A 17,505-nucleotide genomic window follows, 5' to 3' on the forward strand; every position below is an offset into this window, starting at 1 on the left:
CTCCTCCCACCCACGGATTGCACTCCCATGCAGCACTTGTGCCTGCCCAACATGCAGCTCTGCTCACTTTCGATTTGTGCCAAATTGTCATACTAAAGTTTTTGATTAGTTCCCCCGTCCTTTCCCCTCTCCCAGTCACCCATGTTCTTTCCCCCATCACAGTCCAATGTCCAGGCATCACCTTCCACCTCCTCATTACTCTACAGTCCAAACCCTTGTCATTTCAGGATATCCAGGCAAACATTCACGTTCCCCACTTTCCTGAAAATCCCACCCCCATCCATACTGACCTCCCTCACCACCTCCTTCCCAGCCCCAGGGCCCGTGTTTGCCTCCGTGTCCCCACCAACCACCTTTCTGTCCCTTCTACCGGTACCAACACACTTTCACCCACCCGCCCTACCAGCCCCTTCTGCCCCTCTCTCATATTCACCATTCCATTCTACCATGCCCTGAAGAGAAAATAATTACTGGCTATGGGGAAAGGGTAGGAGAGTGGGGCTAGCAGAGTTGCTTTTGCGAAGAGCCAGCACAGATGCGATAGGCTGAATAGCCTCTTTCTGTGCTGTAACCATTCTATTATTCCCGAGATAAGAAGACCAAAACTGTGCAGAGTGCTCCAAGTATAGTCTCACCGAAGCCCTTGTATAACTGCAGCAAGACTACCTTACTTTATACATCAGCCTGTTTGCAATAAGACCAACATCTCATTTACTTTCCTGATTGCTTGCTGTACCTGCAGGCTAACTTTTTGTGTTTCTACAATGAGGACACCCAAATTTCTCTGAACATGTTTCCCATCATTTAAAAAATATTCTTCCTACCATGTGGATCATCCCACATTTCCCCACATTATACTCTGTCATCTTATTGCCCACTCACTCCTGTCTATATCCCTTTGCAGCTTTTTTTGTTTTCCTCCTTTCAATACATTACTCTTGATCCCTTCATCTAAGTAACTATTTAGCACTGATCCTAGCAGCACCCCAACAGTTAAAGCCTGCAACTTGAAAATGCTGTGCAATCCCTACTATCTGCTTTCTGTCCCTTATCCAATTCTTTATTCTTGCTAATATATTACCCCTAATCCTATGAACTCTATTCTGGTGTAATAACTTTTATATACTAAACACGGTTTGAAAATGCATATATTCTACATCTATTGCCTCCTCTATTTAGCCTGCTGATTGAGAGCAGACAGTAGCATAGTGATAATATCACTGTGGGTTTGTAATCTAGAGGCTTGGGTTAATGGTGTAGAAACATGGTTAACAGCTAATGGAATTATTTAATAAAAATCTGGAATTAATGGTATCTCAGAAGTGTTGACCATTGATTGTTGTTAAAACCCATTTGCTTCACTAATGCCCTTTAGGGAAGAAAATCTGCTGTCCTTATTTAATCTGGCCTATGAGTGACTCCAGACCCACAGTAACGTGGTTGACTCTTAACTGCTCTTTGAAATGGCAAGCCACTCAACTCAAGAGCAATTTGGGTTGAACAACAAATACTGGCCTTGCCAGTATTGCCCATAGCCCACGAAAGAATAAAAAAAGTTTCATTGTCAAAATAGCCTTAATAAATTGTAAGTTGGACACTATTTCCCTTTCATAAAACCATTTGACTCTGCCAAATCACAAGTGCCTTATGAGCATCTCCTTAATAAAAGATTGCAGCATTTTCCCAACAACTAATGTCAGGCTACAGACTTGCAGTTCTCAATTTTCCTTCTCTCCCATCTTGATAATGGTAGTAGATTTACTACTTTCCGATCCACTGGGGTCATTCTAGAATCTTGGAAGATCAAAACCAATGCATTCACTATTTCTGCAGACACTTCTTTTAGAACCCTAATATGTAGGTTCAATGGATTTGTCAGCTGATTTTCTACTTTTCTTCTACCTATATTAGATACTTACAGTTCCTCAATCTCATTAGCCCATTTGTCTCCCCACTGTTTTTTGTATGCTTTTTACCTCTTCTACTGCTTGTGTCTTCTACTGGGAAAACTGATACAAAATAATTGGTTAGCATCTCTGCTATCTGAGGTCATACCTTTACCAGAGAATAGGGTGGGAATAGGTATAACATTGTTGAGCATGACTAGCAATCATTGGACTGGTCAGGAGCATCCTGCTGTATCGTTTTACCAATGTCTCCAGGGTCACATAACACTGACTTAGAGTTTTGAGGATGTAACTAGTAGGCTAGATTATGGAGAACCAGTAAATGGAGCACTTGAATTTCCAAAAGGCATTCGATAAGGTGCCACACAGAAGATTAATACATAAGGGCTCATGGAGTTGGAGGTAATATTTAGTGTGAATAGAGGATTAGTAAATGGACTGAAAGCAAAGAGTAGGGATAAATGGGGCATTTCCAAGTTGGCAGGCTGTGATAAATGGAATGCCCCAAGGATCACTGCTGGGGCCTCAGCTATTTACAATCTATGTTAATGACTTGGGCGAGGAGAGAGACAGTAATGTATTTAGGTGCTCCCAATGTAGTTTCCTCTACATTGGAGAGACCAAACGCAGACTGGGTGACTGCTTTGCAGAACAACTTCGGTCTGTCCTCAAGTATCACCCAGGCCACTCTGTCGCTTGCCACTTCAACACACCACCCTGCTCTCATGCCCACATGTCCATCCTTGGTCTCCTGCAATGTTCCAGTGAAGCTCAACGCAAACTGCAGGAACAGCACCTCATCTTCCGACTAGGCACTTTACTGCCTTCTGGACTGAATATTGAGTTCATCAACTTTAGATCATGAACTCTCTCCTCCATCCCCACCCCCTTTCTGATCCCCCTTTTTCCAATAATGAATATATATTTTTCTTTTCCCACCTATTTCCATTATTTTTAAATGTATTTCCATCCATTGTTTTATCTCTACCTTTTAGCCTATTTCGATCCCTTCTCCCCACCAACCCCCACTAGGGCTATCTGTACCTTGCTCGTCCTGCTTTCTACCCTTAATGTCACCATTATCACATTTCTTAGCTAATATCACCACTGTCAACACCTCTTTGTCCTTTTGGCAATCTCCACCTATCACTGGCCCTCTATCAAGCTCTACCTGTCCCACCTGCCCTCCCTTAAACCAGCTTATATTTCACTTCTTTTCTATTTTTCCTTGGATCTGGTGAAGTGTCATACGGACTCAAATTGTTAACTGTGTTCCTCTCCGCAGATGCTGTCAGACCTGCTGAGTTTTTCCAAGTATTTTTGTTTTCGTAATGTATTTAGGTTTGCTGATGATACAAAGCTAGGTGGGAATATAAACAGTGAGGAGACCACAACAAAGCTACAAAGAGATATAGGTACAGGAAAATCCAGCTACCTGAAAAACGACGGTGTCTGAAAACCAGACATTTTTTTAAGCGGGTCATGCAAGAATTTTAAATGAGTGATAAAATGTACTGGCTTGTTCGGAGAGTTGCTGCATTAGCGCGGTTTCATGACTGATGTTTTGATTGCCTTAGCAACCTTTGACCCCACCCGACCCAGCTTTGAGGAGTTGGGGGAGCTGCTGCACTGGTGCAGCTGCGCACACTTGTCATTTCCTGTGCTTCGGCTGGTCGGAGATGTGGCAGACAAAGTTGAACTCATTCAGGAAGAACAAAAGACTCTTGCAGAATTAGTGAGGTGGAATATTTAGCTATGTATTGTACTTGGGATCAGAACATATGCCTATTCTTGCTACAATATTGAGTCTGATGCCATTAAGGCCACACAAATAGGAGCCGACAGACTTAAATTGAAACATTGCACTTGATTCCCAAATCTTTAAGTTCCATGAACACTGGTTGCCTTCTTGCAGCTGGCCCAAGTCAGTTCAAAGATGGCTATTGAAGAGTACTGCACAATTTTGCATGGATAAATAAAAAGTTTTCAGTTACAACCATTTTTAACATCATTCCAATTTGACTGATCTTTTCTCATGTTAAAAGGGGTGAGCTGATGTAGAGAAGTAAACGAAGTATGAAAGATTTATTCAATCCAATGTGTGAATGTTACGACCGGTCCCCGGGCGAGGCCCCCAGTTTGTAATGACGGGTCCCTGGTTGAGATCCCCAATTTGTTATGATCCCAGATGAGGCCTGATTTTCATCTCACATCCTGTCCACAGTCTGGGATATAACTCAGAGGAAATTACAGTTCAGTTTTTGCACTATACCTTTTCCAAGTCTAAAGTCGACCTTGACGCCTGGTTAGGTGTGACATTCTGTTCTCTGGACTAATTGGTCAAGTGTAATCCAAATAGGGATTTCCAGCAAACGGTTACAGTCTCAGTCAGCTTTTGCTTGTAGGTCCTTTAGGGAAGGAAATCTGTCGTCCTTACCTGGTCTGGCCTACACGTGACTCCTGACCCACAGCAATGTGGTTGACACTTAAATGGCCTCTGAAATGCCCGAGCAAGCCACTCAGTTGTAACAAACCACTATAAAGTCACAAAAAGGAATGAAACTGGATGGATCACCTGGCATTGGCCTAGGCACCGGAAATGACAGCAGCAATCTCAGCCCTGGCAACCCTGCAAAGTCCTCCTTACCAACATCTGGGGGCTAGTGCCAAAATTGGGAGAGCTGTTGCACAGGCTAGTCAAGCACCAGCCTGACTTAGTCATCCTCATGGAATCATACCGTACAGATAATGTCCCAGCCACCACCATCACTATCCCTGGGTATGTCCTGTCCCACCAGCAGGACAGGCCCAGCAGAGGTAACGGTAGTGGTATACAGTGGGGACGAAATTTCCCTAGGCGTCGTCAACATTGAGTCTGGACTCCTTGAAGTCTCATGGCATCAGGTCAAACATGGGCAAGGATATCTCCTGCTGATTACCATGTACTGTCCTCCTTCACTGGTAAATCAGTGCTCCTTCATGTTAAACATCACTTGGAGGAAGCACTGAGGGTGGCAAGGGCACAGAATGTACTCTGGATGGAGGGCTTCAATGTTCATCACCAAGAGTGGCTCAGTAGCACCACTACTGACCGAGCTGGCTGAGTCCTAAATGACATAGGTGCCAGACTGGTTCTGCAGCAGGTGAGGGAACCAACAAGAGGGAAAAACACCTTGACCTCATCCTCACCAACCTGCCTGCCACAGATGCAACTGTCCATAACAGTATTGGTAGGAGTGACCACAGTCACTGTGGAGATGAAGTCCCGCCTTCACATTGACGATACCCTCCATCGTGTTGTGTGGCACCATCATTGTGCTAAATGGGATAGATTTCGAACAGATCTAGCAACTCAAGACTGGGCATCCATGAGGCGCTGTGGGCCATCAGCAGCAGCAGAATTGTACTCGAACACAATCTGTAACCTCATGGCCTGGCTTATTTCCCACTCTGCCATTACCATCAAGGCACGGGATCAACCCTGGTTCAAAGAAGAGTGCAGGAGGGTATGCCGGGAGCAGCACCAGGCATACCTAAAAATGAAATGTCAACCTGGTGAAGCTTCAACATAGGATTACTTGCATGCCAAACAGCATAAGTGGCAAGTGATAGACAGAGCTAAGTGATCCCACAACCAATGGATCAGATCTAAGCTCTGCAGTCCTGCCCCATCCAGTCGTGAATGGTGGTCGAAAATTAAACAATTCACTGGAGGAGGAAGCTCCACAAATATCACCATCCTCAATGATGGGGGAGCCCAGCACATCAGTACAAAATATAAGACTGAAGCACTTGCTACAATATTCAGCCAGAAGTGCCGAGCAGATGATTCATCTCGGCCTCTTCCAGAGGTCCCAGCTTCACAGATGTCAGTTTTCGGCCAATTCAATTCACTCCATGTAATATCAAGAAATGGCTGAAGGAACTGGCTGAAGGAACTGGATACTGCAAAGGCTATGGGCCCTGACAATAACCCGGCAAGAGTGGTGAAGACTTGTGTTCCAGAACTTGTCGCGCCCTAGCCAAGCTGTTCCAGTATGGTTCCAACACTGGCATTTACCCGGCTATGAGGAAAGTTGCCTAGCTGTGTCCTGTACACGAAAAGCAGGACAAATCCAACCGGGCCAATTACTGCCCCATCAGTCTACACTCCATCATCAGTAATGGAAGGGGTAATCAACAGTGCTATCAAGCGGCACTTGTTTAGCAATAACCTGCTCACTGACACCCAGTTTGGGTTCCGCCAGGGCCACTCCGCTCCTGACCTCATTACAGCCTTAATTCAGCCATGGACAAAAGAGCTGAACTCCCGAGGTGAGGTGAGAGTGACTGCCCTTGACATCAAGGCCGTGTTTAACAGCGTGTAGCATGTGGAGCCCTAGCAAAACTGGAGTCAATGAGGATCAGGGGGAAAACTCTCTGCTGGTTGGAGTCATACCAAGCACAAAGGAAGATGGTTGTGGTTGTTGGAGGTCAGTCATCTCAGTTCCAGGACATCACTGCAGGAGTTCCTTAGGGTAGTGTCCTCAGCCCAACCATCTTCAGCTGCTTCATCAATGAACTTCCTTCCATCATAAGGTCAGAAGTGGGGATGTTCGCTGATGATTGCACAATGTTCAGCACCATTCACGACTCCTCAGATACTGAAGCAGTCCATGTCCAAATGCAGCAAGATCAGGACAATATCCAGGCTTGGGCCGACAAGTGGCAGGTAACATTCGCGCCACACAAGTGTCAGGCAAAGACCATCTCCAACAAGAGAGAATCCAACCATCACCCCTTGATATTCAATGACATTACTATTACTGAATCCCCCACTATCCACATTCTGGGGATTACCACTGACCAGAAACTGAACTGGACTAGCCATATAAATACTGTAGATACAACAGCAGGTCAGAGACTAGGAATCCTGCAATGAATAACCCACCTCCTGACTCTCCAAAGCCTATCCACCATCTACACGGCACAAGTCAGGGGTATGATGGAATACTCCCCATTTGCCTAGATGAGCACAGCTTCCACAACACTTAAGAAGCTTGACACCATCCAGGACAAATCTGCCCACTTGATTGGCACCACATCCAAGCATTCACTCCTTCCACCGCCGATGCACGGTAGAGCAGTGTGTACCATCTACAAGATGCACTGCAGGAATTCACCAAAACTCCTTCGACAGCACCTTCCAAACCCACGTCTACTACCATCTAGAAGGGCAAGGGCAGTAGATAGATGGGTACACTACCACCTAGAAGTTCCCCTCCAAGTCACTCGCCATCCTGACTTGGAAATAAATCGCCCTTCCTTCACCGTAGCTAGGTCAAAACCCTGGAACTCTCTTCCTAACAGCACTGTGGGTGTACCTATGCCGCATGGATGGTAGCAGTTCAAGAAGGTAGCTCACAACCATCTTCTCAAGGGCAATTAGGGATGAGAAATAAATGTTGGCCCAGTCAGCGAAGCCCACATCCTGTAAATGAATAAAAAATCTAAGTACGATACATCCACCACTTCCCCTTTATCCACAGCACATGTGGCTCCTTCAAAGAACTCCAATAAATTGATTAAACTTGATATCCCTTTCACAAAACCAGGTTGACTCTGCCTGATTGCTTTGAATTTTTCTAAATGCCCTGCTATAACATTTTTAATAATAGCTTCTAACAATTTCCCTATGACAGATGTTAAGCTAACTGGCCTGCAGTTTTCAGCTTTTTGTCTCCCTCCCTTTTTGAATAAAGGAATTACATTTCTTATTTTCCAATCTAATGGAACCTTCCCTGAATCTAAGGAACTTTGGAAAATTAAAACCAATGCATCAACTACCTCACTAGCCATTTCTTTCAAGACCTTAGAGTGAAGTCCTTCTGGACCTGGGGATTTGTCAGCCCGTAGTCCCAACAATTTGCTCAATACCTGGTGATTGTAATTTTCCCCAGTTCCTCCCTCCCTTCCATTCCCTGATTAACAGCTATTTCTAGTACATTAGTTGTGTCCTCTATAGTGAAGACTGATGCAAAATACCTTTTTAATTCATCTACCACCTACCTACTTTCCATTATCAATTCCCCAGATGCACTTTCTATGGGACCAATGCTCACTTTGTTAATTCTTCTTATTTAAATATCTATAGAAACTCTTACTATCTGTCTTTATACTATTAGGTAACTTTCTCTCGTGCTCTAATTTTTCCCTTGTTATTAATCTTTTTGTCATTCAGGCTATCATGTGTTTAGATAAAGAGTCTTCAGTTTTGTCCTTTTATTATTTTTGTAACGTCTAGCCTTATCTGATGATTTACTCTTAGTTGTGTACTCTTTGTCCCTTCCTGTCAAGTCTGTTTATCATTTCCTGTATTACTATCTTTCTCTCTTGCCTTGTCTCTACTCTTTGGTTTACCACATCTTCCCAAATTTGATCCCTTACCCCAACTATTCAGTTTAAATCCATCTCTACTTTCCTAGTAGTGCGGCTCACAAGAACACTGTTCCCAGCACAGTTCAGGTGTAGACAGTCCCAACAGCACAGATCCCACTTTCCCCAGTGCTGGTGCCAGTGCCCCATGAAGCAGAACCCACTTCTCCCACACAAGTCTTTGAGCCACACATTCATTTCTCTAATCTTATTTGTCCTATGCCAATTTGCACCTGGCTCAGGTAATAATCCTGAAATTATGACCTTTGAGGTTCTGTTTGTTACTTTGCTGCCTTGCTCCTCATACTGACCATGTAGAGCTTCCTTCCTCATCCTCTCTATGTCATTGGTGCCTACATGGACCACACAACTGGATCCTCCCCCTCCCACTGCAATTCCTCTCCAGCCCTTTGCAGGTGTCCTGAAACCTGGCACCCAGCAAGCAACACGGCTCTTTGCTACAGAGAACAATGTTAATCCCCTTCGTGATACTGTCCCCCACTACCACTACATCCCTTTTTGCTCCCCCCATGGTGCAATGGTCAGTTTGCTCTTCCACCCTGCAGCCCCTCTCATCCAAACAAGCAGAGAGAACCTTAGACCTATTGGACAATTGCAGAGCCTCACACTCCTTCCCTTCGGGTCCTATTACCTGCCTCACTCACAGTCACATCCTCCTGTCCCTGACCATGGCCCAAATCAGAAGACCCTCTCCTAACCATCTTCAGCTGCTTCATCAATGACCTTCCTGCCATTGTAAGGTCAGGAGTGAGGATGTTCGCTGATGATTGCAACATGTTCAGCACCATTCGCGACTCTTCAGATACTGACGCAGTCCATGTCCAAATGCAGTGATTAATATAATTAAGTAAATATTTAAAATACATTAAGGATAGCAGGACAAGTGATGTGTCAAGGCTGCGGCATGTGGGAGCTCCTGGATAACACTGTGACCCAGGGCAAACAAGTCTGCGGTAAGTGCTAGTGACGTGAGGAGCTTCAGCTCAGAGTCATTGAGCTGGAGGCTGAGCTGCAGCCCCTGTGACACATCAGGGAGGGGGAATGTTACCTGGAATATTTGTACCAGGAGGCAGTCACACCACTTTTTAAAAAATTCATTCACAGGATGTGGGCTTCACTAGCTGAGCTAGCATGTGTTGCCCATCTCTAGATGCCCTTTAGAAGGTAGTGGTGAGCTACCTTCTTGAACTGCTGCAATCCATGTGGTGTAGATACACCCACAGTGCTGTTAAGAAGGGAGTTCCAGGATTTTGACCCAGCGACAGTGAAGGAATGGTGATATATTAACAACTCAGGATGGTGAGTGACTTGGAGAGGAACTTCCTGGTGGTGGTGTTGCAATCTATCTGCTGCCTTTGTCCTTCTAGATGGTAATGATTGTGGGTTTGGAAGGTACTGTCCTGCAGTGCATCTTGTAGGTGGTACACACTGCTAGTACTGTGTGTCAGTTGTTGAGGGAGTGAACGTTTGTGGATGTGGTGCTAATCAAGCGGACTTCTTTGTCCTGGATGGTGTCAAGCTTCTTCAGTGTTGTGGGAGCTGCACTCATCCAGGCAAATGGGGAGTATTTCATCACACTTGTGCCCTGTAGATTGTGGACAAGCTTTGGAGAGGCAGGAGGCGAGTTACTCGTTGCAAGATTCCTAGTCTCTGATCTGCTTTTGTAGGCACAGTATTTATATGGCTAATCCAGTTCAGTTTCTGCTCAATGGTTGTTGATAGTGGGAGATTCAGTAATGGTAATACCATTGAACATCAAGGGATAGTGGTTAGGCTATCTCTTGTTGGAGATAAGTCATTGCCTGGCACTTGTGCGGCACAAATGTTACTTGCCACTTGTCAGCCCAAACCTGGATATTGTCCAGGTCTTGCTGCATTTGGACATGGACTTTTTCAGTATCTGAGGAGTTGTGAATGGTGCTGAACACCAGCAAACATCCCCATTTCTGACCTTATGATAGAAGCAAGGTCATTGATGAAGCAGCTGGGCCCAGGACACTGGGCCCCACAAAACATTTGTTCTGATGAGGCCTAAGATTCTCAAGCCTCTGTATCAACACAGCACATCATCAGAATTGTGCCTACTTAAGGGCAGAATGAAAATTTAGGCTGCTATTTATATGCCAGTTTAAATTCAAAAGACAATTTTGTGAAATGTAACTATTTCATTTGTGGTACCAAACCTGAAAAGTCCCATTCCCCAGCATTTAATTGGATCTAAAATGATTCCACTTACCATTGTTCGAGTAGATTTTTAACTGAGTGTGCTCTTGTGACAGCTGCAATAGGAATTGCTACTACTGACCTTTGGGCAGCTTCATGGTTTTCTAGCGGACTTTTCAAAGCAACAACCACGAAGCTTCCCAACATAAGTAGCAGCGCAGCAACTGTAAGTGAATCTGACTTGGAAGACTGGCTTAAAAAAAAATCAGCCTGATTCTTTTTTAAAGATGGCCTTTCAGGTTTGAAGCTCTAGTTGCTCAGTCTGGACAATGATGAGAGCTCCATTTACGGCAACTAGCCCGAGCCCTGGTGTTTTGCACCTTGTGCACCTCCCACAAGCCCTGGAGATATCCAAGGAACATGGAGAAATTATAAATAGTTTTTAAATGAATGATCCAATCACATCAATCAAACAATATCTGTTACCTTGTCACCCAGGTACCTCAATAACGATAAGCCAGATAAGCTGTAACATGAGGTGGCCTTTCAATTCTAGGATTTAAATAACTGGGAGAGATTAAACTTGATAGTGGTGTCCATTCATTATTAATTAGAGCAGGTAACTGAGATTGGGGAACTTAAAACTTGTTAGTACATTTAGAGCTAAGATTGACCCCGGGAAGCTTGCGTTACAGCTACTTAAGCTGTTCCACTAATGAGTATCATACTAGGCTACAGAACAGCATCTGCTCTGTTCTCCTGAAAAGTAACTGAACTGATGGCAACAAGCATTTCAACATGAAATAATTTCATTTGGTACCATAATTACATTCATTAGACAATGTTGTTATTTTTCTTAGACTCAAATTACTATCAAGTTTTGAAGCATTCTTTAACAATACATCTCCTAAAATAAAAGCTCTTAATTTTTTATTCTGCAATGGTAAAATTGCTCTTAGTACACAGTGCAATAAATGTGTTAATTTATTCCTTTCTTTTTAAAGGCACACCCAGAAATGCAAAATTCACTCAAAGCATTTTCAGCAAGATCAGGTCTGGTGTAAGTATTTGGGCACTTACCCTAAATTGGATAGTGTGTGGAATGTACAATTTTAAGTGTTAACTGATGAGCATGAGAACCAAGCAAGTGGCTGTCATTTGGTGGAAGGACAACTACTTAAAAGCATAGGATACACATTTCCCAGGCAGTGAACTTACGGTTCCCACCTACAGTAGGTGCGAAAGTAAGTGTAAAAAATGCAAGACAAAGCACAAAGCTAAGTACAATGGATAACTGGCAGAAAAACTCGAGGAGAATTTTTAAAAATGCAGCCATTTGTTGCGATCTGGAATATACTGGCTGAAAGCGTGATAGAAGCAGATTCAATAGTATCTTTCAAAAGAAAATTTAATATATATTTGAAAAAAGAAAAATTTGCATGGCTATAAGGAAATGGCAGGGAAATTGGACCAGTTGGATAGCTCTTTCAAAGCGGTAGCACAATTTTGTGGGCTGAATAGCTTACTTCTATGCTGTATTTTTCTGTGAAATCAAGAACCTAATGAGTACACCCAGCAAGCATGTTAACAAAAGATAACATGTATGCATCTTTGATTGGTTTTATTTTGCAGCACATACCATACATTCAGCATTTTGCCAATTTTCTCTGGCTCAAATTGAAAAGCATTCGATCCCCACCTATCCAAACATTAGAACTATTGTTTAAGCAACCTGGATGTTGGGGTTTCCTCCCCTTTAATGTGCCTCCCTTTACACTGAGGAGTATTGGAGCACAGGATGTATTGTGGGGTAAAAATCACATTTTGTACAGCTAACTTATTAACAAGAGTCAAATCTTCAATATGGAAGAGTTTTTGTCATGGGGATACATTTTTGCTTTTAAAATTAATGGCTAAAATCATGAAGTATGAGACCAAATTTCATTTTTTAAACTACAGTGCAGAAACAGGCTATTTAACCCAACTGGTGTATGCTGGTGTTCATGTTCCACATAAGCCTCCTCCCATTCTACTTCATCTCATTCTTGTGGCATATCCTAGTCAGTCCTCCCTCACGTGTTTAACGAGCTTCCCCTTAAATAAAAGCAAAAAACTGCGGATGCTGGAAATCCAAAACAAAAATAAAAATACCTGGAAAAACTCAGCAGGTCTGACAGCATCTGCGGAGAGGAACACAGTTAACGTTTCGAGTCCGTATGACTCTTCTCCCACCCCATGTGGTAGCAAGTGCCACATCCTCACCACACTGTAAAACTTTGTTCCTAAATTTCTTACTGGATTTATTGAGCCACTGTCTGGTTCCATCCCTCTGTGATGACAGTGCAATTTCCCAGTCTCCACTCTGCACCTCACCAAAGAAACTTGGCAGACATTGGAAACACACTGGTGAGGAATCGTAGGGTTTAGCACGCGCGCAAAGGCTCCTTACCGGTAGCCATGTACCAAAATGCTGTAAAAGGTGAAAATTTATAACTGGATATAGTGATACTACTATTTTTTGGCCAGAATAGAGATGATTTTGGTAATTTCCCCCCATCCACAACTAGTCAATCACGCCTAGAGCCCGTACTATTGTAAGGGACCAGAATTGATTTTACGCACATCACGTTATGTAACCATCCTCCACCAACTGCATTTTGCTAAAGAAATTATCCTAGTTTCATTAGGAAATATTGCTGCGGTTTCAGGCAGGTGTTGTTTGCTGAGAGACTTTAATAAACGGACTGTTTGCTTCAGTACACGATTTCAACAGGTTGTGCTAAGATACTCTGCTTGCTGTGAGTCCTGTCGTAAAAAACCCGCCTCAACTCCACTCTTACACCGGAGAACCCATGATCCTTGCAAACTGCCAGCTTGGTGAGCGCTCTTCCAAATATCTGCATTACAATAGATAATTAATTCGCTGAGTAATACAATTCTCTACTTCTCTTTCCCACTCCGAAGCCATTGATTTTACTGTTTGTCCAGTTCCATTTAGTTCGTGAGTCATAGGGAGATTACACCAAAATAAAGAATACCAATTGATGGGATTACCGTTTGCAACCAAAATAACACCATAAACACATAGTCCCACCTAAATATTCAATTCGGCCTTGAGTCATTCCCGGCTTTCTTAGAACTGTTACGGTATTCGCCCAAACTGATCACTGGTTAACGAATGGGGCTGCCAGCAGAATTTTCGATAAGTGTTGATGAACTGTTTAATAATCCAGCCGGATGCAATCACCGCGCTGCAGCCACCTGTCACTCACCAACTGGAGTCCGGTACGCGGCTCCCCCCAGCCCGCTCACCTGGGCACGCGCAGTTCGGGTCAGCTCTGACCTGGGGCTGCCGGAGTAACCTCGCAAGTTAGAACGAAGCCTTTCCACACTGAAGGTAACGTCAGTGTTCGGTCAATATGTTTGTTTTTTTTTGTCGCTGTCAAAAGTAACGAGCAACATTTTTTTGCAGAAGTGCATTTCCTTGCTGCATTTGCAGGTCGATCGCAGAATGAACCTGTACATCTGCCTCCTGTCTTATAAATTGATGCTTCTTTGGACTGCACTGTTCATTATAGGTAACGCTTTGTTATATTTTTGTCTCTCTTTTGTTTTTGTTTTAATCAGCATGTTTATAATGAGCCTCAAATATCAAATTGTTAAAACCAGAAAGATTTACGGCACTTATCAGAGGCCATTTAGCGCATTGTGTTCATACCAGCCAAAAGAACTAAACAGTTAAACCCTACCTTCCAACTCTCTGTCTGTAGTCTTGTCGATTACAGATCTTTGAGTGCCTGCCCAAGGTGTTCTTTAAATGTGTTGGGGGTTTCTACCTGTACCGCTCTATCGGGCAGTAATTTTAACCCCTGGTTGTTCACCTCTCTAAGGGAAATGGGTCCTCCGTGTCCACCCTACTTGGCCCCTTTTAATTTTGTACAAACTTCAGTCTCTTCTGGTCTTGTTTCAGTCTATCCAGTCTTTCCTCATGTCTAAAATTCGCCATTCCTGGCCGCATCCTCATAAATCTCTTTACCATTCTATTATGATCACATCCTTTCTGTAATGTGGTGACCAGAACTGTACACAATACTATTGTATATAGTACTCTACTTGCTGTCCAACTAATGTCTTATATAGTTCCAGCATAACCTCCCTCACTTATAGCCTAAACCTCTGCAATACAGGAAAGTATCCATATGCTGCAGGGAGGCAGGTATTGTCCCTAGACTAGCATTCCAGAGACCCAGGCTAATGCTCTGGGGAACTGGGTTTGAAGCCCACCATGGCAGATGGTGAAATTTGAATTAGATAAACTGTGGAATTAAGAGTCTGATGATGATCACAAAACCTTTACAAACCCACCTGGTTCACTAATGTCCTTTTTGGGAAGGAAATTTGCTGTCCTTACCTGGTCTGGCCTACATGTGACTCCAGACCCACAGCAATGTGGTTGCCTCTTAAATGCCCTGTGAACAAGGCAATAAATGCTGGCCTAGCCAGTGATACCCGCATCCCATGAACGAATATAAAAAAAATGCTTCCTTGATTGCCTTATCTACCTGCTCTGCTACCTTCAGGAATCTGGAGGCATACATTCCAAAAGGTCTGATGAAAGATCACAGTCCTGAAATGTTAACTGTTTCTCTCACCAGAGATGCTACCAGACCTCCTGAGTATTTTCAGCATTTTTCTGTTTTTATTTCAGATTTGCAGTATTTTGCTTTTGTGCCTTTGTTCCTGTACACTTTTCAGAATCCAACCATTTATTGTGTATTCCCTTGTTTGCCCTCCCCAAATGCATTACCTCACATTTCTGCAGACTGTTCCATTTGAATTTCCTTTCAGAGCGGCTGGCTGAAGTTATTTTGTTTCATAGCATTGGCCTTGGAACCACACAATGAATTATACATTAGTCTGGATTTAGTAACAGTACTGAGGTGGTATTGTTATTGTTCAGCACCATTACTCTTCTAAAACTGACAGAAGTTCCTTGAGTTTGCACATCTGCAGTTAAACACTGAAATCCAGATGTTGCTGTTGGTAATTCTAGGCTTCTCCATTGGGTGGACTGTTAAAGACTTCACAGACTGCAATCAATTAGAAATCTCTGTATTGATGAGAGCCTTCCCACTTGTGCTGCAATATCGTTGTTTAAAAAGCCCTGAAGAGAAATTACACCTTGTTAATCAGGTGCAACTGAGTTTTTAAAGGTGCACTACTGAACAACCACTTTATCCTGGAAAACTAATTTTATGTTTGTGTAAATGTCATTTTTTTCATGAAGCTTCCAGTAGCTATAAAAAATTAATAAAGTTTATGATATTTCCCAATATATGACCCAATCCACTTATTTTGATTTCTGTACCTTTTTTAAATTAAAAGTTTTTATTCATGGGAAGTGGGCATCGCTGGCTATGTGAGCGTTTATTGTCCATCCCTAATTGCCCTTGTTCAGAGGGCATTGAAGAGTAGGTTTGGAGTCACATATAGGCCAGACCTGGTAAGGACAGCAGATTTCCTTCCCTAAAGGACATTAGTGAACCACATGGGTTTTTACAACAATTCACAATGGTTTTGTGGTCATCATTAGAAGTTTTTTAAATTCCAGATTTTTATTGAATTCAAATTCTACCATGGTGAGATTTGAACCCAGATCCCCGGAACATTATGCTGGGTCTCTGAGTTACCAGACCAGTGACAATTCCCTTAAAGTGAAGAATAATCAGTGCATTTTAATTCCTGGTTTGTTTGTCCATAAGAAGACTTCAATGTGATTGACTCCTTACTCTTGATGATTAATGACAGCACTGTTGCTGAACACCTGGTGATTGCCTTGACTTGGCACAAATTCAAAATAATGTCTTTGCACACAGCTTTCTTTGAGGATAATGGCAATTACCGTTGCTTTGCCACTTAACACAAAATCCAGGCTAATGTAAACATTCCTAGATTGTTGAGAGAGAGGGCATGTTTAATTTTAATGTTTTAGTTATTTCCCTCCATGATGATGGATATAAGTTGTTTTATTGATGAGACGAAGGATTCCTTTTTGAGCAGCCATCCTTCACGTTTCTGTTAGGAAAGAAACACTGGATAGGTTTGTAATGACAATCATGCTAGTCAAGGAGATTACCAATGCAAAACATTAATGTTTACAGCAATTAATTGCAAGTGTTACGGACAAGAGAGACAGTCAAACTACATTGATTTCCTCTGGCCACCTGTCCATAAACAGAAGGTGTTTTGAATTAATTTTTAAAGAATAAGCGGTGGTGTATTTTCCCAATCCCTCAGTTTTTGTGCTCCAATTTTACTAATAATCCATAGCAAACTCGAGTTGGGATTAACTCCGAAGGTTAGTTTATTTTACACATTAAAAACCCAGAAAAAGGAGTGTTAGCAATGTCCCACACTGCTAGTGCATGCACAGTAAAAAGGTGGGGGAGGATAGAGAAAAGTTTTACAGTATAAGGACCACAGAAAAATGAATAAGCTCACATGAGTTCCAGAGTCCAATGAGTAATTCTTTTGCGTAGGTGTTCCAAGTTCAACTGGGGAGTTGTAGTATTCACTTCTTTAGTTGGTGCTGATCCCTCAAGATGAAGTAGTTACACAGATATAATCGCCTACAGAATTGATTCAAAGAAATCTTCCAGCATAACCAGGCTAGATGGGCAAGTTGTTGTTGAGCTTGGAGGAGCCTGTTTCTTAGCTTTCCAGTTCAATGTTAAAACAGCAGCTTTGGGCCTCACAAGCAATGTTAAAACTGTCAGAGGCTTGGGTCATGTGCCATGGCTTGTTGATGGTTAATTGCAGCTTAACAATTAGTTTCTGGGCTCCTGGCCAGGATTCTATTGTTTATCCTTGGGAGAGAACAACTTGGTTATGAGCATCTCTTCCAGTATAACCAGTTTCAATCTTTCCCTTTTGTGATGGTTCAGGATGGGGAAGCCAGTTCATCTGCACTTCTCTGCTTTCGTTGATTACAAGCTGTTCA

General features: G+C 42.9%; 1 protein-coding gene across 4 annotated transcripts in view; it reads left to right on the plus strand.

Moving 5' to 3' along the window:
* chrna9a (cholinergic receptor, nicotinic, alpha 9a) overlaps positions 1 to 17,505 on the plus strand; it is a 79,885-nt gene that overhangs the window by 39,488 nt on the left and 22,892 nt on the right. For 2 of the 4 annotated variants that reach the window (XM_041198435.1, XM_041198473.1), the window contains exons 4-5: positions 11,510 to 11,563; positions 13,978 to 14,083. In XM_041198435.1, the coding sequence (XP_041054369.1) occupies positions 11,522 to 11,563; positions 13,978 to 14,083 (148 nt within the window). In that variant the 5' untranslated portion in view covers positions 11,510 to 11,521. Of the gene's footprint in view, positions 1 to 11,509; positions 11,566 to 13,262; positions 13,383 to 13,977; positions 14,084 to 17,505 lie in introns of those variants that run through there. The other 2 variants (XM_041198517.1, XM_041198605.1) reach the window with 2 other exon arrangements.

Source organism: Carcharodon carcharias, chromosome 1 (assembly GCF_017639515.1).
Source record: "Carcharodon carcharias isolate sCarCar2 chromosome 1, sCarCar2.pri, whole genome shotgun sequence".
NCBI classification, from domain to species: Eukaryota; Metazoa; Chordata; class Chondrichthyes; order Lamniformes; family Lamnidae; genus Carcharodon; species Carcharodon carcharias.